The sequence below is a fragment of the Anomaloglossus baeobatrachus genome, chromosome 1, assembly GCF_048569485.1.
Source record: "Anomaloglossus baeobatrachus isolate aAnoBae1 chromosome 1, aAnoBae1.hap1, whole genome shotgun sequence".
Classification (NCBI taxonomy): Eukaryota; Metazoa; Chordata; class Amphibia; order Anura; family Aromobatidae; genus Anomaloglossus; species Anomaloglossus baeobatrachus.
Window position 1 is genome coordinate 643,859,455 of NC_134353.1, and position 23,536 is coordinate 643,882,990.

The 23,536-nt window shown below is 42.3% G+C and overlaps 1 protein-coding gene across 1 annotated transcript in view; it reads right to left on the reverse strand.

Moving 5' to 3' along the window:
- Window positions 1-23,536, reverse strand: part of LOC142244574 (platelet endothelial cell adhesion molecule-like) — a 108,880-nt gene that overhangs the window by 5,970 nt on the left and 79,374 nt on the right. Inside the window, exons 12-15 of the mRNA XM_075316862.1 lie at window positions 20,934-21,038; window positions 13,113-13,140; window positions 9,469-9,516; window positions 3,370-3,443 (exon numbers count right to left, since the gene is read on the reverse strand). Of these exons, the coding sequence (XP_075172977.1) occupies window positions 3,370-3,443; window positions 9,469-9,516; window positions 13,113-13,140; window positions 20,934-21,038 (255 nt within the window). The remainder of the gene's footprint in view (window positions 1-3,369; window positions 3,444-9,468; window positions 9,517-13,112; window positions 13,141-20,933; window positions 21,039-23,536) is intronic.

Genomic DNA, 23,536 nt, shown 5'->3' on the forward strand with positions numbered 1-23,536 from the left:
TAATGTGCTAGCCAGTAACGGTTACTTTTCAAGAGGAAAAAATTATGGAATCACCCTGTAAATTTTCATTCCCAAAACTAACACCAGCATCAAATAACATCTGCTTATTAGTCTGCATCTAAAAAGGAGTGATCACACCTTGAAGAGCTGTTGCACCAAGTGGACTGACATGATCATGGCTCCAACACGAGACACGTAAATTGAAACAAAGGAGAGGATTATCAAACTCTTAAAACAGGGTAAATCATCACGCAATGTTGCAAAAGATGTTGGTTGTTCACAGCTGTGTCTAAAATCTGGACCAAATACAAGCAACATGGGAAGGTTGTTAAAGGCAAACATACTGGCAGACCAAGGAAGACATCAAAGCATCAAGGCAGGAAACTTAAAGCAATATGTCTCAAAAACAGGAAATGCACAACAAAACAAATGAGGAACGAATGGGAGGAAACTGGAGTCAATGTATGTGACCAAACTATAAGAAACCGACTAAAGGAAATGGGACTTACATACAGAAAAGCTAAACAATAAAAAGATGACTGCCTGAAGAGAACATGTAAATTTCCACATTCATTGATGATATGGAGCTGCATGTCAGAAAAAGGCACTGGGGAGATGGCTGTCATTACATCTTCGATAAATGCCCAAGTTTACATTGAAATTTTGGACACTTTTCTTATCCCATCAATTGAAAGGATGTTTGGGGATGATGACAAAATTTATCAAGATGATAATGCATCCTGCCATAGAGCAAAAACTATTTAAAAAAATTCCTTGAAAGAAGACACATAAGGTAAATGTCATGGCCTGCAAATAGTCCGGATCTCAATCCAATTGAAAATCTTTGGTGGAAGTTGAAGAAAATAGTCTATGACAAGGCTCCAACCTGCAAAGCTGATCTGGCAACAGCAATCAGAGAAAGTTGGAGCCAGATTGATGAAGAGTACTGTTTGTCACTCATTAAGTCCATGCCTCAGAGACTGCAAGCTGTTATAAAAGCCAGAGGTGGTGCAACAAAATACTAGGGATGTATTGGAGTGTTTCTTTTGTTTGTTTGTTTTTCATGACTCCATAATTTTTTTCCTCATAATTGAGTGATTCCATAATTTTCCCCCCTGTTTGGTCTTGAAAAGAAACCGTTACTGGCTAGCACATTATGTTTTCATGATTTTTTTTTAATGTTTCTTAAAGCCAGAAAGTTGGCATTTGAAATGACTTTTGTTTGGTGCTATGTCTGTGATCTGCTTTTTTTTTAAACAAAAGTAAACAACTGAATGAACATCCTCAGAGCCAGGCGAGTCCATGATTTTTGCCAGGTGTTGTACATATTCAAATGATTCTCTGACTTTTTTCGTGAAACATTGTAGTTTATGTTACCTGTAAATTTGAGATTTTTTTTTACATTATCTCAAGATTGATGAAAATTTAGAAAAATGTGCAATTTTTAAACTTTTATTGCTTATATCCTTAAATTAGATAGTCACACTACACAAAATAGTTAAAGGGGACCTGTCACCAGTTTTTGATCCTATGAACAAATGCCACCACCTTTATCTGCTCCTGTGCTGCATTCCACAAACATGTCTCTCAGCTCCTGACTCCCCCTTTATACCCACCAAAAAAAACATTTGATATGCTCCCTCGCTGTATGTAAATTAGGGTGGTCCAGACTAATGGACGTCCTTGCTGCGGCCTCTGTCCCTCTTCTCTGCTGCTAATTGCATCCTCCTGCTTTAATTGATGTGGATGACACATACTGCATCATCCATGTGGTGAACCGACACCGCGCGCCTGTGAAGTAAACTTGCAGACTTGGGAAGGCACATTGAGCTCTGCCCTACTTCTGGCAGTGGATAGGACATCACTGCATAAACGGTGAGCGACATCATTGCAATGTCATTCTGATTAAATTACTTGGTGCTTCTGTAGTGATGTTCTATGCCCTGCCCACAGTAGTGCAGAACAGAATGCATCTTCGCGGGCCTTCTCAGCATTGGTTCAGTGTATGGATGATGCAGGAGGCGTCAATCAAGGAAGGAGAATGTGATTAGCAGCAGAGGAGGGACAGACGCTGCAGCGAGGATGCATATCTGACCGGCTCACCCTAATTTACATACAGCGCAGGGGCACAGCAAATGGTATTTTTGGGGGTATACAGGGCGAGTCAGGAGCTGAATGTTTGTGGAATACAGCAAAGAAACAGTTAAAGGTGGTAGAATTTGTTCATAGGCTCAAAAAGTGATGACAGGTTCCGTTTAATAATAACATTTCCCATATGTCTACTTTACATCACGATGATTTTTCAATATGCTTTTATTTAGTTACGATATTAGAAGAGTTAAAGTTTAGCAACAATTTTTCATTGTTTTTCAAGAGAAATTACAAATCCATTTGTTTACAGGCATATTCAGTTTTGAAGGAACTTTGAGGATCCTATATATGACCCAGAAGGAGCCATTACAAACATTTCTGCATTCATAGAAGCCTGTGGAATGACCCAAAACACAGCCAGGGAAACTAAGGAGTGGCTCCATAAGAATTATTTCAAGTTCCTGGAGTGGCCTAGCCAGTCTCCAGACCTGAACCCAATACAAAATCTGTGGCGAGAGCTGAAACTCAATGTGGTTCAGTAACAGCCTCAAAACCTGAAAGATCTGGAGAAGATCTGTATGGAGGAGTGGGCCAAACAACCTCCTTCTGCAGTATATGCAAACGTGGTAAAATACTACAGGACCTCTGTAATTGCAAACAAAGATTTCTGCACCACATATTAAATTCTGTTTTTCTATTGTATTAAATATTTATTTCATGCAATAAAATGCATATTAATCATTTAAAAATCATACAATGTGATTTTCGGGATTTTTTTTATTCTGTCTGCAATAGTTGAAATGTACCTACGATAAAAATTACAGCCCTCTCCATTGTTTGTAGGGGGAGGAAACTTGCAAAATCGTCAGTGTGTGATATCACCATTCCCCCATCCCCTTCTCCCCCTCCCCCTCTCCCTTGTTTAATACCCATATTATTGTGATTTTTGTTGATAACGTGATGACAATATGATGTGTGATGCAACATCTGACATTAATTACTAATAAAAAGTTATGGTTTAAAAAAAAATCGTCAGTGTATCAAATACTTATTTTCCCCACTGTATGTAAAGATGTAAAAAACAACATTTTGATAATTTTACTCTACTGCAAATATCTTTTATTAACAAAACCAACCTAAAAAAACCATCATCTTATAAATCTCACTTTGTGCCTGTCATATTATTTTCACATTTTGAAATAAAAAGTGATTGTATGTTTTTTATTAAAAATATTACAGTGTATCATGTGTATAATTTCCATAAAGATATCCACAAACCTATTTTGCATTGATCTTCAGTCATATCCATAACTTGATTGGTTTCTTTATTTTTTTCCTCAGGATTTAAAGGGCTAGAATATAAGAAATAAGAATAAATCATTATACCATGTAACTATTCCACCAATACTGGCATTAGAAATTGCACATGATGATGGGGGACCCTGTTACAGAGTTTGCATTAGGGCCCACTTCAGTTTAACTCTGTTTGTGATCTAAATACAGACAACCCCTTCTCAATCAATATGTGCCCCTTTAGAAAAATAATATCACTCATACTCACCTCTGGTGGAGGCGCCATTCCATCTGTTTCAGCAGTAGCCCTCCCGAGGCTTGCATAACATTGTTCTGTTACATGAGCCTGCAGACGATTAGTGGCAGCTTTACTCTCCCTTTCTTCGGACAAATCAGACATCCAAAGGAAGTGAGAGGGCAGCTGCAGCTAGATTTCCTCCAGATTTCAGTTACATCCAAAAAAGGGGAGAGTGAGCAGCCGATTGTCTGCAGGGCCCACATGACCTAACCGAGAGAACAGCGCCCTCATCTTGGGGGTGAGCATAGCTACTTATATTTTATAAGGGGAAGCCTAGTGATTGAGAAGGGGTTGTCCAATTAGACATAACCCATTTAATGAAACATTTTGGGACATGACTATCATTTCTGTACTCCTTTGAGGAGTTGGTAAAGAAGATGAAAATATCTACAATTGTAAATTATTGAAATATTGCTCTCATTGTCAGTATTAGTGAAAAAAAAAAAACCCAGTTGGACATGTCTTATACAAACATCACAGGCTGTGCATGGCAGTATTGCCTTTGCTAAGAAAAAAATATGGGTAGAGCTGGGCTCAACCGCCTAATGAGGAAGGTGCTTAAGGGAAAGAAAGCGCTAAGTAATATATTGGATCCCAAGCACTCAAAATAGGACAAAGAGAATAAATGCAAAAAAGTGTTATTTTATTGGACTATTTGCAAAAAAGAAAACGCCACCACAATATAGCAAAAGCCGACATTTCGGCCTATGTTAGGCCTTTTTCAAGGTTTTTGCGTATAATGGGACGGTGGATGGGACGAATTAGACGTCAAGGGATTGTACCATGTGGCGTTTGCTTTGCTTTGCAAGGGTACGTCACGGAGGCCAGGGAGGCCCAGAAGACAGGTGGAGGAAGAGAGAGGATGCCTGGATAACACAAGGAGTGGGGACAGGGTCCCAGAGGTCTGTGATGGAGGCAGGATGCCTCCTTGTGTTATCCAGGCAATCCCTTGACGTCTAATTCGTCCCATGCACCCTCCCATTATATGCAAAAACCTTGAAAAAGGCCTAACATAGGCCGAAACGTCGGCATTTGCTATATTGTGGTGGCGTTTTCTTTTTTGCAAATAGTCCAATAAAATAACACTTTTTTGCATTTATTCTCTTTGTCCTATTTTGAGTGCTTGGGATCCAATATATTACTTGCTAAGAAAAAAGACACATTGATGGCCAACTAGTGAAGAACAGTGTTGGATTGCAACTGGGCAACTGATCGGTAAGCAGCAGTGATGTCAATTCTGTAATGCGCACAACCGCTGTTGACAATCACTGAGCTAAGTGGCTTTGGATATGAAGATGACATAAGCCCTTGAATCCAGTGTCTAACTACAATGCGGAAGAAGTGATATCACCATTACAGCAGATCAACAAAGACTAGAGTATTGGCGGAGAAGCATTGCTGTGCCTGGGGAGAGTAAGTACAAGCTCAGTTTATATTATCAGTCTCAGCCTATAGAGTAATAAAAGTACAGGCAAGACATCCCCTTTATTTAGAAGCTTTGTCCTCAAGGGGGAAAGCCCAAGTATTTGACCTGTTAAACTGGGGCATACATAGAAATCATATGACCCCATAGCAAAAATTCTAAGTAGGTACCCCTAACCATTGCAAAAACATGATGAGAAAAGAAGGTGGGGTCACTGCCCATAGTCACAGTCATAGAATTGCATGCCTCCCAACCTATAAAGACAAAGACAAGGATTTGTATGGCAGCAGAAACAGATTAATTGTGCCTCTACTGAAGCCCCTTAGTGTTCTTCTCATCTCTTTCATGACCCCCATACAATATCATTCCACAAAAATGCCCCAACATACAGTTTTATATCTCTGCAGTGAATTTCTCACACAGTTTGAGCACACAGGCTCTCCAATTACGCACAGTAAGATGTCCCCACAATTCCCCAAACACAGTATGTTATCTCCACAGTTAACTCAAAAAAGTATGATATCCTCACAGTGCCCTTAACACATGATGATGTGCCACCAACACAGAGTGATGGCCCCACAGTGCCTCCAACACACTACAGTGGTCCTACAGTGCACCCAATATTGCATGATGCACACCCAACCCCCACACACAGTAATCAACAGTCTTCCAACATAGTATAAGTCTCCCACAGCACCTTAACACAGTATGATGCCTCAGCAGTCCCAACACAGTATAATGGTCCCCAGTGCATCCCACATAGGGTATGATGCCCTGACACAGTATGATGCCCCAACAGCTCCCCACACAGTAAAATGGGTCCACAGTCCCCCAACATAGTATTATAGACCAAAAGCCCTCACCAAAGTAAAATGATCCCACAGCCCCTTATGCACAGTATCATGGCCACATGCAGTATGAAGTGCCCCAAAGCTCTCCACACAGTATGATGGCCTCCACATCCACCCACAGTATGATGGCCCCACAACCTTCTCACATAGTATGATGGCCAACAGTGCCCCCACACAATTTGATGGCTGCTAATAGTATGTCACCGCTGTTAAATAAAAAATAAGGAATACAGTTATGGCCAAAAGTGTTGACGCCTTTGAAAATGTTCCAGAAAATAAAGGATTTCTCCCAGAAAATTATTGCAACTACATGTTTTGTCATACACATGTTTTTTTTCCATTGAGTGTATTGGTACAACACAAAAAAAATGAGGAAAAAAAGGGGCAAATTTGACATAATTTCTCATAAAACCTCAAAAATGATTCAGAGAAAATTGTTCGCACATTTCCAAAATTGTGAGTAAACAACTTTATTTCAAGCATGTGATGCTCATTAAAACTCACCTGTTGCAAGTAAAAAGTGTGGGCAATAAGAAAATCATACCTGAAACTAGATAAAAAGGGAAGAAGTTGACTCAATCTTTGCATTGTGTGTCTGTCTGTACCACACTAAGCATGGCGAACAGAAGGAGGAGAAGAGAACTGTCTGAGGACTTGAGAAACAAATTTGTTCAAAAATACTAACATACACAAAGTTACGAGTCCATCTCTAGAGATCTTGATGTTCCTTTGGTGCTCAACATAATCAAGAAGTTTACAACCCATGGTACTGTAGCTAATATTACTAGACATGGTCGGCAGAGAAAAATTGATGAACGGTTGCAGTGCAGGATAATCCGGATGGTGAATGAGCAGCCCCAATCAAGTTCCAAAGAAATTCAAGCTGTCCTGTCGTGCAGGCTCAGGGTGCATCAGTGTCAAAGCAAATTATCCGTCCACATTTGGATGAAATGAAACACTATGGCAGGAGACCCAGGAGAATTCCACTGCTGACACAGAGACATAAAAATGCTAGACTGCAGTTTGTCAAAATGTATGAGAGTAAAGGCTACTTTACACACTGCGATATCGGTCCCGATATCGCTAGTGTGGGTACCCTCCCCCATCTGTTGCGCGACATGGGCAAATCGCTGCCCGTGTCGCACAACAGCCGTCACACATACTTACCTTTCCGGCGACGTCGCTGTGACGGGCGAACCTCCTCCTTTCTAAGGGGGCGGTCCATGCGGCGTCACAGCGACGTCACTGAAGCGTCACTGAACCGCCGCCCAATAGCAGCGGAGGGGCGGAGCTGAGCGGGACGTAACATCCCGCCCACCTCCTTCCTTCCTCATAGCGGCCGGGAGGCAGGTAAGGGGAGCTTCCTCGTTCCTGCGGCGTCACACGCAGCGATGTGTGCTGCCGCAGGAAGGAGGAACAACTTCGTTACTGCTGCAGTAACGATTTTTAAGAATGGACCCCCATGTCGCCGATTAGCGATTTTGCACGTTTTTGCAACGATGCAAAATCGCTTATCGGTGTCACACGCAACGGCATCGCTAATGCGGCCGGATGTGCGTCACAAATTCCGTGACCCTAACGACTCCGCATTAGCGATGTCGCAGCGTGTAAAGCCCGCTTAAGTCAAAATGCTTCTTGGAAAGCACCTTGATAACAGATGAGGCCAAGATAGAGCTTTTTAGTAAAGCACGTCATTCTACTGTTTACCAAAAATGTAATGGGGCCTACAAAGAAAAGAACACACTACCAACAGTCAAATATAGTGGAGGTTCAAAGATGTTTTGGGGTTGTTTTGCTGCCTCTGGCACCGAGTGAATTGATTGTGTACAAGTTATCATGAAATCTGATTACCAAAGGATTTTGTGCACACTGTCAGAAAGCTGGGCTTGGGTCCTAGGTCATGTGGCTTCCAGCATGACAATGGCTCCAAACATACTTCAAGAAGCACTCAAAAATGGATGGAAACAAAGCGCTTGAGAGTTCTGAAGTAGCAGCAATAATTCCGGATTTAAATCCCATTGAACACCTGTGGAGAGATCTTAAAATTCCTGTTGGGAGAAGCTGCCTTCAAATACGAGAGATCTGGAGCAGTTTACAAAGGAAGAGTGGTCCAAAATTCCAGTTAAGATGTGTAAGAGCTTGATAATGGTTATAGAAAGTGATTGATTTCAGTTATTTATTCCAAAAGGTGTGCAACCAAATATTAAGTTGAGGGTGTCAACAATTTTGGCCTGTCCATTTTTGGAGTTTTGTATGAAATTATGTCCAATTTGCCTATTTTCTCAGGTTTTTTTTCCGTTATTCCAATACACACAAAAGAAATAAACATGTGCATAACAAAATGTCTGATTGCAATAATTTTCTGGGAGAAATATTTGATTTTCTTGAACAATTTCAAGGTAGCCAACATTTTCGTCCATGGCTGTATATATAGGGGTGTCTTGACAAGACAATCCCCATTATGTTTGTGTGGTGCCCCTGAGGCTCTGGTGGCCACAGGGTACTGCAACTGAGTCAAGGAGCAGTATCTATCTGGGGTAAGTGACAGGTGGTTTGACGGTGCTCACACCAGACACGTTTCACATGCAGCTAGGTGCCTCCCCCACAGGGGGGTGGACTGGGGTGGACAGGGAGAGTTAGCCATCCGGTAGTATGGGACTTTCCGGTCACCAGGACAACCACTGGGGGGCGGGAGCCGCATGGGGTATAAGAGGAGGTATCCATGACACATAGAGAGTTTTTTCTGGAGGGACGTCCCATGAGACCAGACTGGGTGCAGGAGAGCACCAGTGCTGGTGGGAGGAGACACAGCTTATCTTTCCATTGTGAAGCCTGGGGCTTGTGAGCAGTAACTCAGCCCTGGTTCCTTCTGCTGATCGCTGGACAACGAGGACAAACAGGACATTTACACTTACACCGGTAACCACCTGGATCTGGCACCGGATAACCAGTACACTCTCGGGCAATCTCCTAACCAGTGAGTAAAACACATGAAACGGAACTCTTGCCTCGTTTCCATTATTTACTGGCGACACCGTCCCGCGCTTCGGCAACTACAACCACTATCATCCTCCCCTGGGGCCTAGCTCTACTTGCGGAGAGCCATTACATCTAAGCTGCCCAATACCACCAGCCCCAGCAGTGTGAAACTTTGCAGCGGCGGCTTTCTCATATAGCCGCATACCACATGTGGCATCACGAAAACCATTTTTATGCTTCCCTTGTACAAAGCCCCCTTGTAAGTGACCCCCAGGGTCATGGAACCAGGCAACGGCCACCCAGTGAACTTTCCCCGTAATATAACAGCTTGGGACAGAGTACCCCAAAACCCTGGGGCGCGTCATTTGATAGTTATATTAACTGACTTCTTACCATAGAGGTCAGATGTTTCTGTTCATACAATGCAACTTCCCATATCTTTTTTAAAATTTTGAGTGGTATGAATTAGGAATATTTTCATAAAATGATATTAAATATAAAAAAAATTATATACCCTGTAGTGCAGGACTTACCGCGAAGAATAAGACTTTTTAGGGTAACGGTTTTCTTTCCAGTACCAACTGCAGAAAACAAAAACACTTTACTTACATTTTTGAGTAATATTTCAGAAAAAAGCATCTAATTATTAACGGACAAGTTTTCTGAAGACTGGAGGACAAAATGCCAGTCTTTCTGAATCGGAACCTAAGTATTAACTGGATAGCCTAGACCCCCGAGGATAGCACTAGAGTGCTATTACTAACCTTATATAAACTGTATCATTTAGTAGGTAAATGAGTATAACAGTAGCTGGTAGAGAAAAGGGAAAGTTTGCTGTGTGTCTTGGGCATCAAAACTTAAAAAATCTATATTTTTTTCATGTTAGATAATTCTTGAGCTCACCGATTGCCAGAAGAGCTGTCAACATGACATATCTGCTACTGACGATCAACAAAGACTGTGGCAGAAACACATCACTAGATCCGGATAGGCTTAAGTAAAGTTCAGTGATTTTTTTTTTTTTTGCGCATAACTGAGCCTAAAGGTAAAAGAGTTTTGGAAAGAGAACATCTTTTAACAAATAGGCCAATGACAACTTCACTGTTTAAAGCTCCCCTGAAATGTTGGTTTATTAAAGCGGCTGGCCATTCTATGTTTAAGTTAATAAATGTATTGAGGACACGATTTTGTGGCACGTACTAATACAGGCTGTCCTTCTTCCTCCTAGACTATACAGTTTTCCACAAGCTGGCTGCTGACGGAGGAGCATCAATGACAGATCTGTTTGTCAGTTGGAGAATGCTGATGAACGGGTCTAGTTCGGTTTCTCCACCGGCAGCCTTTTTGTGGACAGTAGACTTGTGCAGTCGGTGAGGAAATCTCTATTGACAAAAACCTATAATATATATGAGAAAGTGCCACGTAATGATGACCTGAAAATATTTGATAAAATAAAGATAAAGTGCCTAACCCCCTTAAATACTCATATTCCTCATTACTAATAATACTGAAATATTTTTTTTTAGAATTGTGTTATATATTTATTCTATTCTATCTCCTTGAAATCTATGAATAAATAAAAAATTGAGAATTACTATTCCTTTTGTCAATAAAGTGTATCTTTGAAGTGTCTTACATTGGAATGACTGACTTGTCAGTATGCAATACACCCCCTTTATCGAGAGGAATGATAGTGCCCAGTTGTAACATTTCATACATTTCCAGGAGGAATAAGCGTGAAATGGCACAATACAGGGGTCTAAAGGGGGCTTTACACGCAGCGACATCAGAAAGCACCCGCCCCCGTCGTTGGGCCATCATGGGCAAATCGCTGCCCGTGGCGCACAATATCGCCAATACCCGATAAACGTACTTACCTTCCTAGCGACGTTGCTGTGGCCGGTGAACTGCCTCTTTTCTAAGGGGGCGGTTCGTGCGGCGTCAAAGCGACGTCACACGGCAGGCGTCCATTAGAAGTGGAGGGGTTAGAGAGCAGCCTCAGAAAGTCACGCCCACCTCGTTGCTGGAGGACGCAGGTACGGTGTTGTTCGTCGTTCTTGGGGTGTCACACGTAGCGATATGTGCTGCCTCAGGAATGACGAACAACCTGCGTCCTGCACGAGCAACGATATTTGGGTAATGGATGACGTGTCAACAATCAATGATTTGGTGAGTATTTTACATAGTTAGCGGTCGCTCATACGTGTCACACGCAACGACGTCGCTAACGAGGCCGGATGTGCGTCACGAATTTCGTGACCCCAACGACATCTCGTTAGCGATGTCGTTGCGTGTAACGGGGCCTTAAGAAATGTTTTTCTTTATTGGTAAGAACTAGTACAATATAAACTCTCCAAACTTTCCTTGTCGTTTATAAAAACAGTTCTCTATTTAGACAAAAAAACTAACAGATTTGCAGAGGAAAAACATTAAGCCGCAATGCAAAAACTCTTAGCCTCAATGTATTAAATGGTATTTATTATATCCAGTTTCTTTATAAAGGGCAGAGGAATGGGGCCTGTGTACAGTTGCTACCCTCGCACACCTTCTCGATATGCCCCTGCAGATTTTTGGTTCCATCATATACTATGGTCATCTTCTTTGATCCCTCTAGAACAGAGGTTCCCAACTCCAGTCCTCAAGGCACACCAACAGTGCATGTTTTCAGGATTTCTTTAGCATTGCATGGGTGTTGGATTCAGCACCTTTGCAGGTGATTAAATTATCACCTGTGCAATTCTAAGGAAATCCTGAAAACATGCACTGTTGGTGTGCCTTGAGGACTGGAGTTGGGAACCGCTGCTCTAGAAGACCATTTTTGTGGCATCTTTTAGTAGTTATCTCAGAGAGGATTACAATATATTTATTACATCAAAGACATTAGAAGTGCAAACGCCAACGTCTTATCACCATAGGAAACTCCTCAAAGAATGTTTTAATTCTTACAGAATACCAACTGACATTCCTATCCCATTGCTGCTGTAATCTGGGGAATACCTGACCAAGTTCCAGGGGAAACTAAAGTTCTGGGAAATGCTGGTTGGGAAATTTTGGCTTAAGGCAAATCACATACCAGCACATTTTCTTAGGCCTCATTTAAATATCCTTTTTTACATACTTGTTCTATCCATGATTTTAATGTACCCATTTTAATCTATGGGGGCTTTTCACATGTCGGTCTTTTTTTTTGGACTATGCACCCTTACAAAAATGAGACTTGCCTGTTTTTTATCAGTGTCATGGATGAAAGTTACCAATACGAGTTTATGAAAATCACAGACAGCACACAGATGACATCGGTGTACAATTAATGTGCTGTCCGTGAGTAACATTGTAATAGGTAGTAGCATCTTTGTACTTTATTTTTCCATACGTTAAAATCACTGATGAAACATTGATGGCAAAAACTGGCACAATAACCAAACACATGAAACTCTGATCCAAGTCACCAATATAACTTTTTTTTGAGTACATGACCAAACATGTCTGAATGAAGCCTAATGCGGGCGTCACACGAGACGATCTATCGTGCAATGCATCGTCGGGGTCATGGTTTTCGTGACGCACATCCGGCATCGTTCATGACGTCATCTTGTGTGACACCTACGTGCGATCGCAAATCGGTAAAAAATCGTCCATCGTGTACTCGTTGCTTATCTTTAAAAAATCGTTTATTCCTAATAGCGCAGGTTGTTCATCGTTCCCGTGGCAGCACACGTCGCTCCATGTGACACCACGGGAACGATGAACACAGCTTACCTGCGTCCCGCGGCACCCGCCGGCTATGCGGAAGGAAGGAGGTGGGCGGGATGTTTATGTCTCGCTCATCTCCGCCCCTCCGCTTCTATTGGCCGGCGGCTGTGTGACGTCGCTGTGACGCCGAACATCCCTCACCTTCAGGAAGAGCATGTTCGCTGCCCACAGTGAGGTCGCTCATCAGGTAAGTAAGTGTGACAGCGGTTTAACGACTTTGTGCGACACGGGCAGTGATTTGCCCGTGACGCACAAACGACGGGGGCGGGTACGATCGCTCGTGCAATCGCACGATAAATCGTCCCGTGTGAAGCCCACTTTAGATTTACAAAAAGGTTCAGACATCTCTTTCACTTTAGCAATTAATGACTACAGCCATGCCCAGGCTCTTAAGCTGAACCTTTTCTATTAATTACACTCTTACCTGAAACTAAAGCGGTTATGCCTGCTATCTACAATAAAAAAAAGAACATTAAAAATGTTTTACTTTTACAGTGCATAAATATGTTATGTTTATTAAACAGTATTGGTATAGGTCTTGGAGACATATATAATATTATTTATTCACTTATATAGCGCCATTAATTACACAACGCTTTACATACATCAACAACACTATCCCCATTGGAGCTCACAATCTAAACTCCCTATCAGTATGTCTTTGTAGTAGGGGAGGAAACCAAAGAACCCAGAGGAAACCCACACAAACACAGGGAGAACATATAAACTCCTTGCAGGTGTTGTCCTTGGGGGGATTTGAACCCAGGACCCCAGGTCTACAAGACAGACAGTGCTAACCACTGAGCCACCATGCTGCTGTCTCTACTCCAGCCAGTCTACATCAGTGCAATTTATGTGGAATGGGAATTAAGCGGGCTTTACACGCTACGACATCGCTAATGCGGAGTCGTTGGGGTCACGGAATTCGTGACGCACATCCGGCCGCATTAGCGATGCCGTTGCGTGTGACATCGATAAGCGATTTTGCATCGTTGCAAAAACGTGCAAAATCGCTAATCGGCGACACGGGGGTCCATTCTCAAATCTCGTTACTGCAGCAGTAACGAGGTTGTTCCTCGTTCCTGCGGCAGCACACATCGCTGCGTGTGACGCCGCAGGAACGAGGAAGCTCCCCTTACCTGCCTCCCGGCCGCTATGCGGAAGGAAGGAGGTGGGCGGGATGTTACGTCCCGCTCATCTCCGCCCCTCCGCTGCTATTGGGCGGCGGTTCAGTGACGTTTCAGTGACGTCGCTGTGACGCTGCACGGACCGCCCCCTTAGAAAGGAGGCGGTTCGCCGGTCACAGCGACGTCGCCGGACAGGTAAGTATGTGTGACGGCTGTGGGCGATGTTGTGCGGCACGGGCAGCGATATGCCCGTGTCGCGCAACAGATGGGGGCAGGAACCCACACTAGCGATATCGCGCCCGATATCGCAGTGTGTAAAGTAGCCTTTACCCTTTTAATGGACAAACTCATTCACTCAAATATATTTATACACAGTGGGTGAAATAATATTGAATGCGCCACCAATGTCTTATGTAAATATATTTCTAAAGGTGCAACTGACATGAATTTCTCACCAGATGTTGGTAACAACGCATCCAATTCACACAGGCAACGAATTAAAGCTATAGATCTCCATCAATTTACTGATATCTAATATTGAGAAATGACACAGGGAAAAGTAATGAACAGGCTTATTGAAATGTATTTAATAATTTGTGCAAAAGCATATTATGGTGATGACAGCTTCCTGTATGGAGAAACTAGTCCCTTGCATTGCTCAAGTGTAATTTTTATCCATTATTCCACACAAACACTCTTCAAATGCTGAAGGTTCCATGGGTTCCTTCTATGAACTCTGAGCCTTAGGGCGGCTTTGCACGTTGCAACATCGCACGTGCGATGTCTGTGGGGTCAAATCGAAAGTGACGCACATCCGGCGTCACTTTCGACATCGTTGTGTGTAAATCCTAGATGATACGATTAACGAGCGCAAAAGCGTCATTATCGTATCATCGTTGCAGGCTCCGACTTTTTCATAATTACGCTGCCGCGACAGGTACGATGCTGTTCCTCGTTCCTGCGGCAGCACACATTGCTGTGTGTAAAGCCGCAGGAGCAAGGAACATCTCCTTACCTGCCGCCGGCGGCTATACGGAAGGAAGGAGGTGGGCGGGATGTTTACATCCTGCTCATCTCCGCCCCTCCGCCGCTATTGGCCGCCTGCCGTGTGACGTCGCTATGACGCCGGCCAGAGCGACGGTCGCAGGGCAGGTGAGTGCATGTGAAGCTGGCGTAGCGATAATTTTTGCTACGCCAGCTATCACAGGATATCGTACATGCGACGGGGGCGGGGACTATCGGGTGCGACATCGCAGCATCAGCTTGCGATGTCGCAACGTGCAAAGCCCGCCTTAGTTCCTTCCATATATTTTCTATTGGATTCAGGTCAGGTGATTGGCTGGGCCATTCTAGCAGTGTTATTTTCTTTCTCTGAAGCCAGTTGAGAATTTCCTTGGCTGTATGTTTGGGATCATTGTTTTGCTTAAATGTCCACCCTTGTTTCATCTTCATCCTCCTGGTAGATGTCAGCAGATTTTCATCAATAATGTCTTGGTAGATTTTTCCATTCATCCTTCCTTCAATTAAATGAGTCTCCCTGTGTTTGCGTGAGTTTCCTACAGGTTCTCCGGTTTCCTCCCACACTCCAAAGACATACAGATAGGGACTCTAGATTGTGAGCCCCAATGAGGACAGTATTGCTGATGTATGTAAAGCGCTGTGGAATTAATAGCGCTATATAAATGAATAAATTATTATTATTAAGTTTGCCAGTGCTGAAAATCAGCTCCACAAAATGATGTTCTCACCTCCAAACTTCATTCTTATTATGAGGTTTTTGGGGTGATATACAGTGTCTTTGGCTTCAAAATATGGTGTGTATTATGGAGTCCAAAGAGTTCAATATTGGTCTCATCTGACCAGACAATATTCTTTGAGATGACTTTTTATAGACCATCAGATGAACCAGCAGATATTATTTTTCACTAAGTGGCAGGATTGCTTTTTAATTACTAATAGATTTCAACTGATTCCATGACTTCACATGGCTTTTTGCACCTCTTTCTTCACGTGTGTAATACTTTTTTCCTGTGTCATTTCTTATTATTACACAGAACTTATTTTATGGACATCTAGGATTTGGTTTCCTTGCCTGTGTGGATTGCATGGGTTATTACTGATATCAGATGAGAAATTCACTTCAATAGCATCTGCAGAAATATATTTACTTAGCAGTATTAAACCTTTATTAAGTGTATATATACAGTACAGACCAAAAGTTTAGACACACCTTCTCATTTAATGAGTTTTTTTATTTTCATGACTCTGAAAATTGTAGATTCACATTGAAGGCATCAAAACTATGAATTAAAACATGTGGAATGAAATACTTAAAAAAGTGTGAAACAACTGAAAATATGTCTTACATTCTAGTTTTTCAAAGTAGCCACCTTTTGCTTTCATTACTACTTTGCACACTCTTGGCATTCTCTTGATGAGCTCCAAGAGGTAGTCACCGGAAATGGTTTTCCAACAGTCTTGAAGGAGTTCCCAGAGATGCTTAGCACTTGTTGGCCCTTTTGCCTTCACTCTGCGGTCCAGCTCACCCCAAACCATCTCGATTGGGTTCAGGTCTGGTGACTGTGGAGCCCAGGTCATCTGGCGTAGCACCCCATCACTCTCCTTCTTAGTCAAATAGCCCTTACACAGCCTGGAGGTTTGTTTAGGGTCATTTTCCTGTTGAAAAATAAATGATGGTCCAACTAAACGCAAACCGGATGGAATAGCACGCCGCTGCAAGATGCTGTGGTAGGCAGGCTGATTCTGTATGCCTTCAATTTTGAATAAATCCCCAACAGTGTCACCAGCAAAGCACCCTCACACCTCCACACCTCCTCCTCCATGCTTCACGGTGGGAACCAGGCATGTAGAGTCTATCCATTCACCTTTTCTACAAAGACACGGTGGTTGGATCCAAAGATCTCAAATTTGGACTCATCAGACCAAAGCACAGATTTCCACTGGTCTAATGTCCATTCCTTGTGTTCTTTAGCCCAAACAAGTCTCTTCTGCTTGTTGCCTGTCCTTAGCAGTGGTTTCCTTGCAGCTATTTTACCATGAAGGCCTGCTGCACAAAGTCTCCTCTTAGCAGTTGTTCTAGAGATGGGAAGGTGTGTCCAAACTTTTGCTCTGTACTGTATATATATATATATATATATATATATATATATATATATATATATACACATACATACATACTAGCTGTACTACCCGGCTTCGCCCGGGTTAATAACTGCTGTTAACAAAATAGAATATATTAACAAAAATGTATTCTGTACACAAAAACCACAAAACAAATAGATATAAATGTAATTATTAAAAGGCAAAAACTAAGCTAATAGAAGCATTTCACAACATATATTTCAACACCACAGACATTCCACACAGATTTAACTAAATTGGCCAAGTAATGTGCTCCGTCTGTCTCTTTCCAGGTCTGTCTCTTTCCAGGTCTGTCTCTTTCCAGGTCTGCCTCTTTCCAGGTCTGCCTCTTTCCAGGTCTGCCTCTTTCCTCGTCTGCCTCTTTCCTCGTCTGCCTCTTTCCTCGTCTGCCTCTTTCCTCGTCTGCCTGTCTCTGTCTCTTTGTTTCTTTCCCCATCTGTCTCTTTCCAGGTCTGTCTCCCTGTCTCTTTGTCTGTGTCTTTTCCTGTCTGTCTCTTTCTGTGTCTGCCTGTCTTTGTCTCTATTTCTCTGTCTCTTTCCCCGTCTGTCTCTATCAAGGTCTCTGTCTTTCCCCATCTATCTTTGTCTGTCTCTCTGGCTGTCTCCTCCTTCCCTGTCTGCCTGTCTCTGTCCCTGTCTGCATGTCTGTCTCAATTTCCCTATCTGTCTCTTTCCCCATCTGTCTCTTTCCCCATCTGTCTCTTTCCAGGTCTGTCTCTTTCCAGGTCTGTCTCTTTCCAGGTCTGTCTCTTTCCAGGTCTGTCTCTGTCTGTCTCTTTCACTGTTTGTTTCTGTCTGTCTCTTTCCCTGTCTGTCTATCTCTCTGCCTCTTTCCCTGTCTGTCTCTGTCTGTCTGTCTCTCTCTATCCGTCTCCCAACTAACATCTTATTACCTCACATATAAGCTTCTTATACTATTAATGTCTTTTGGTCATATAGCTACCAATCACAGGTCCTACTAATAACCTGTAGTTCCAGGCTCCATTTACTTTAATGAAGGCATGTTTTTTGGAGAGTAACTGTAAAGCGCGGGGTTAAATTTTCCTGTCAAAACATAGTCTACGACGTTCCCTGGGTCACATGAGGTGTCTGTGCAAAATGTTGTGATTGTAAATGCGACGGTGCGGATACACTTTTCGTTTCACTTTTTCCCCTTTATGTAGATAGGGGCAAAATTGATTGGTAAATTGGAACGCGCGGGGTTAAAATTTTGCCTCACAACATAGCCTATGACGCTCTCGGGGTCCAGATGTGTGAGTGTGCAAAATTTTGTGGCCGTAGCTGCGACAATGCAGATGCCAATCCCGGACATACATACACACACACATACACGAATACATACACACATTCAGCCTTATACAGTACTAGCTGTACTACCCAGCTTCGCCCGGGTTAATAACTGCTGTTAACAAAATAGAATGTATTAACAAAAATGTATTCTGCACACAAAAACCACAAAACAAATAGATAGAAATGTAATTATTAAATTGTTGCCTATATTAACCAATCAGAGCTCAGATTAATTAACTGTAGCAAAATAGAAGCTAAGCTGTGATTGGTTGCTATTGGTAGCCTGATAAATCTCCAGGCAACAGAAAGCCCTCCCCCCTGACAGTATATATTAGCTCACACATACACATAATACAGGTCATGTGACTGACAGCTGCCATATTTCCTATATGGTACATTTGTTGTTCTTGTAGTTTGGCTGCTTATTAATCAGATTTTTATTTTTGAAGGATAATCCCAGACTTGTGTGTGTTTTAGAGCGATTATGTGGTGAGGTTGGTGTATGTGTGGTGAGATGTGTGCTGAGGGTGGTATATGTGTTCTAGTACGTGGTAGTGTGTGGCGCATTGTGTGTGTGTTCATATCCCCGAGTGTGGTGAGTATCCCATGTCGGGGCCCCACCTTAGTAACTGTACGGAATATGCTCTTTGGCGCCATCGCTCTCATTCTTTAAGTCCTCCTTGTTCACATCTGGCAGCTGTCAATTTGCCCCCAACACTTTTCGTTTCACTTTTTCCCCATTATGTAGATAGGGGCAAAATTGATTGGTAAATTGGAACGCGCGGTGTTAAAATTTCGCCTCACAACATAGCACCCAGCGCTGCCCGGGATAGTAACTGTCTCTCTGTTTCTCTCCCATTCTCTGTCTGTCTCCCCCTCTGTATATATCTCTCTGTGTGTCTCTCTCTATCTCTTTGTCTGTCTGTCTCTTTCCCTTCCCTTCTCTTATATATATTATGTATATATATATATTATATATATAATTATATATACAGTGGCGTATTCTAGAGCTTTATGTGCCCCGATGCAACGTTTGGGCTTCGCCCTCTCCCACAGAATGTAGGTTAGATGTATATCTGCTTGTAGAATTCTAAATACAAAAAAATATATAGATACTGAGAAAATAACATGGTTTAATCTTCACTACTGCAGGAAGGAATCGAAAAAATACACAATTTCAGATTCTGAGTGGTTAACTGATGCTTTTTGAATTAATCCAACTTCTTCAAGTTGGTGGTATCCTTCTTACAGCAGCGCAGAAACCCCCCCCACATTTTTCCTCAATATTTCTCAATCCACAGCTCGTGGTCCCTGCAGCAGCTGCCACTCCATCCCAATCTCATCAGTGTTGTGTGTTTGCAACCTCACAAGGTAAGCAAATCCTCTGTTAGACCCTGTTGCGCTTGTTTGCTCTTCCATTTTTCTACTGTCATAACGACATCCTAGTTGACCCCCTCCTTCATTATGAAGTATTGTCCCCCATCCTGTACTAATGTCCCCCATCCTTGGCCACTGCCTAGTAAATATGCTATCCTGGTAAATATGTCACATTCTGGTATATTATCCCCATCCAAGTATATATATATCTCCATCCTGGTATATAAGTCTTCTATCCAGGTATATATGTCCCCAATCCTGGTATATATATTTCCCATCCTCGTATATATGTCTCCCATCCTGGTAAAGATGTCCTTATCCTGATATATATGTTCCCTATCCTGGTATATATATTCCCCATCCTGTCATACACAGTATTTCCCCAAATTGGTATATATGGCCCCATCCTGGTATATATGTTCTCATTCTGGGTGCTTCCTGGTATATATGTCCCTAAGCCCCATCCTAACATATATGTCCCATTCTGGTACATATGTGCTTATTCTGGTTGCTTCCTGGTATATATGTCTTCATCCTGGGCCCATCCTGGTATATACAGTATGTCCCCTATTCTGGTATATACAGTATGTTCTCATCCTGGGCCCATCCTGGTATATCTGTCCCCCACCCTAGTATATGTCCTTATCCTGGACCCATTCTGGTATATTTGTGGCCCATTCTAGTATATATTTCCTCATCCTGGGCCCATTTTGGTATGTATGTCCTCATCCAGGTATATATGTTCTCATATTGAGCTCATCCTGGTATACATGGTCCCCATCCTGGACCCATCTTGGTATATATGTCCTTATCCTGGAACCCTGCCTGGTATATATATTCCCTGTTCTTCTGTCTTGAACACATAAAAAACAAACAAAAAAAAATTCTACTCACCTTCCTCGAGTCCTACGCCGCACGGCACCCTCTGTAGCCAGTGTGCAGTGGCCGGCAGCTGACATCGGCATGTGCGCCATGGTGCATGGCATCACTGTCATGCACCCCCAGTCACGTGCACGCTGACGTTAGCAGCTGGCCACTGTTTGGCCGGAAGCTTGTACTGCAGTGCAGGGATCTGACGGGTATCTGTTCTGCAATAAATTTCAGCTGGATATATGCCCTCAGATGCACACCCAGCTGAAGCAGGCTATGGGGTCAGCGAGCAACCTGTACCCCTGTGCCCAGTTGCGACCTCTGCAACTACGATTGTTACATCCCTGTATATATATACATATATATATATTGCTTTTGCAACAAAGACAGAATATCTTTAGTATTCTTAATATACTTACATTTTTTACTTTTCTTATAGAACCAGAGTGCCAGAGTGAAACAAAGAATAAGACATATGACGCCAATAATGCCAGCCATCACTGGAGGAGACATCATTGAGGCTTCTAAAATACACAATACATGTAATACATCATATAAAAGCTGATTAAAAGAATTGTTACATTAATTGTAGACACAAGACCCATTATTTAGCTTAACCCCAGACAATAAAGTACGTTAGTCCTTTGTCATTAAAAGGTTCTGATAGGGTATGACTAAGCCATCAGTGGGGACTAGGCAAAGGGAAGTCTGAGAATGGAAACACGTGCAAACATGTCCCCCATTTTTTGCTACGGGATTTCTTTGGTTGTCTAGATTTATTTAACTTTTTTTGTACTTTAAGCAAACCAATGAGTCGAGAAGAAATCCAGTTTTCCACTGTAGAGTTTTGTTTAATAGTTTGACTGCTTTTTGTCTCTTATAAAAGGGGCTCATACATCTTAGTGTTTGGCTAGAAGCTAATTCAGCCAGCAGCTGTTCTCCCAGATGCCCCATACAAATGCACACCTGTTTTAAAGGGAACCTGTCAGATGCAATATGTACCGAGAACCATGAGCAGTTCTGTGAGTATATTAGTAATCCCTGCGTAACAGTCTCAGCCTATAGTAGCATAGATAAAGATATCTTTAGAAAAAGCATTTCTAAAGATCCCATTTGATATGTTAATGAGGTCAATGACTAGTCGCAAGGGCGTGAATTCCCCTGGCTAGTCAGCCCCCTCCGCATGTTAGCACACCCCTATGGGTGTACTAACATGCTAATGAATGCACAGTGTCAGAGTATGGTTGCGCTCACCTCTATGCTGCTATTGCATCAGAGTCCTGGATTTCAGCTCAGGGTGCATGATCCCGGACGTTCGGGACCAACCAAAACATCTAAATGATCCTGATCAGACGTTCACATACCCCAGTGGATGAGGCTCTTTATTTTCTCAGATAGTAAAGCTGCCCATTCTTCTTGGCAAAAAGCCTCCAGTTCCTGTAAATTCCTGGGCTTTCTTGCATGAACTGCGCACTTGAGTTCTCCCCAGAGTGGCTCAATGATATTGAGGTCAGGAGACTGAGATGGCCCCTCCAGAACCTTCCCTTTGGTCTGCTGTGCCAATGACAGGTTGACTTGGCCTTGTGTTTTGGATCGTTGTCATGTTGGAATGTTCAAGTACGTCCCATGCGCAACTTCCGGGCTGAGTGCAAATTTGCCTCCAGTATTTGTTGATAATGTGCTGCATTCATCTATCCTTCAACTTTGACCAAGTTTCCTGTGCTTTTGTAGCTCACACATCCCCCACGCATCAGCGATCCACCTCCGTGTTTTACAGTAGGAATGGTATTCCTTTCATCATAGGATTTGTTGACACTTCTCCAAATGTAACATTTATGGTTGTGGCTTGTTTCTGTGCTGTTTAGCATATTGTAGGCAAGATACATTGCGGCAGTTGTGCAGTAATGGCTTTCTTCTGACGACTCGACCATGCAGCCCATTTTTCTTCAAGTGCCTCCTTATTGTGAAACAGCAACACCGCTAGTTTTCCGTGAGTCCTGTATTTCAGCTGATGTTATTTGTGCATTTTTCTTTGCATCCTGAACAATTTTCCTTGCAATTGTGACCAAAATCTTTGTTGGTCTACCTGATTGTGGTTTGGTTTTAACAGAGCCCCTGATTGTCCATTTGTTAATCTTAGTTTGAACCCTGCTAACTTGCATTATCAATTCCTTGGATATTTTTTTGTATCCCTTTCTTATTTTATACAGTTCAACTATCTTTTCCCGTAGATCCGTTGAGAACTCTTTTGCTTTTCCTATGACTCACAATCCATAAACATCACACTGATTACAAGCAAACAGGTCACAGGTGAGGATGTTATCTTTATCAGCCACTCAAACCCATTTGTAGCAACTTCTGTGCATGTTATCAGGCCAAAATCACCAGGGTATGTGAACTTTTGATCGGGGTGAATTGGATGTTTTTGGTTGTCATTATGATTTAAAAAGAGAAAACAAAGTAGTTTGAAAATAAATGGCTTCACCCAACCACTATCCATGAGTGGAAAAAAAGTTTTAGTGTTATCAGTCATATTCTCTGAAAAAAGGCCAAGAAAGCAAAAAATCTGCCGGGTTATGTAAACTTTGAGCACAACTGTATATACATTCATGGTTGTGAAGGGGTTAATATTGACGGGTGCAACTTAATGAATCAACCCCATTATATGCAGTTGAACTGTCAGTTTTTACGTTAAATGAGGTCACCACTACCATAGACCTTTCACTTATTTGGACTCTATCATTGGCCATTGAGATCATAGTTTTGGCATCTATTTGACAAGAGCCATTCCCTACCAAATTAAGATTCTTTCTTATAGTGAAGCTCTATGGAAGGACAGTTGTTAACATTGTAATTATTTATTATACATCCTGAAAGAAGGGGAACATACTATTATTATGTGAAAAGATCATAAGTAATAAGCAATATGAGTAGAATTATAGAGCTCTGATGATTCTTTCCCAATGCCCTATAAGACCAGAAATAGACGACTACACCTTCTTTACATAAAAAGTAGTAAACA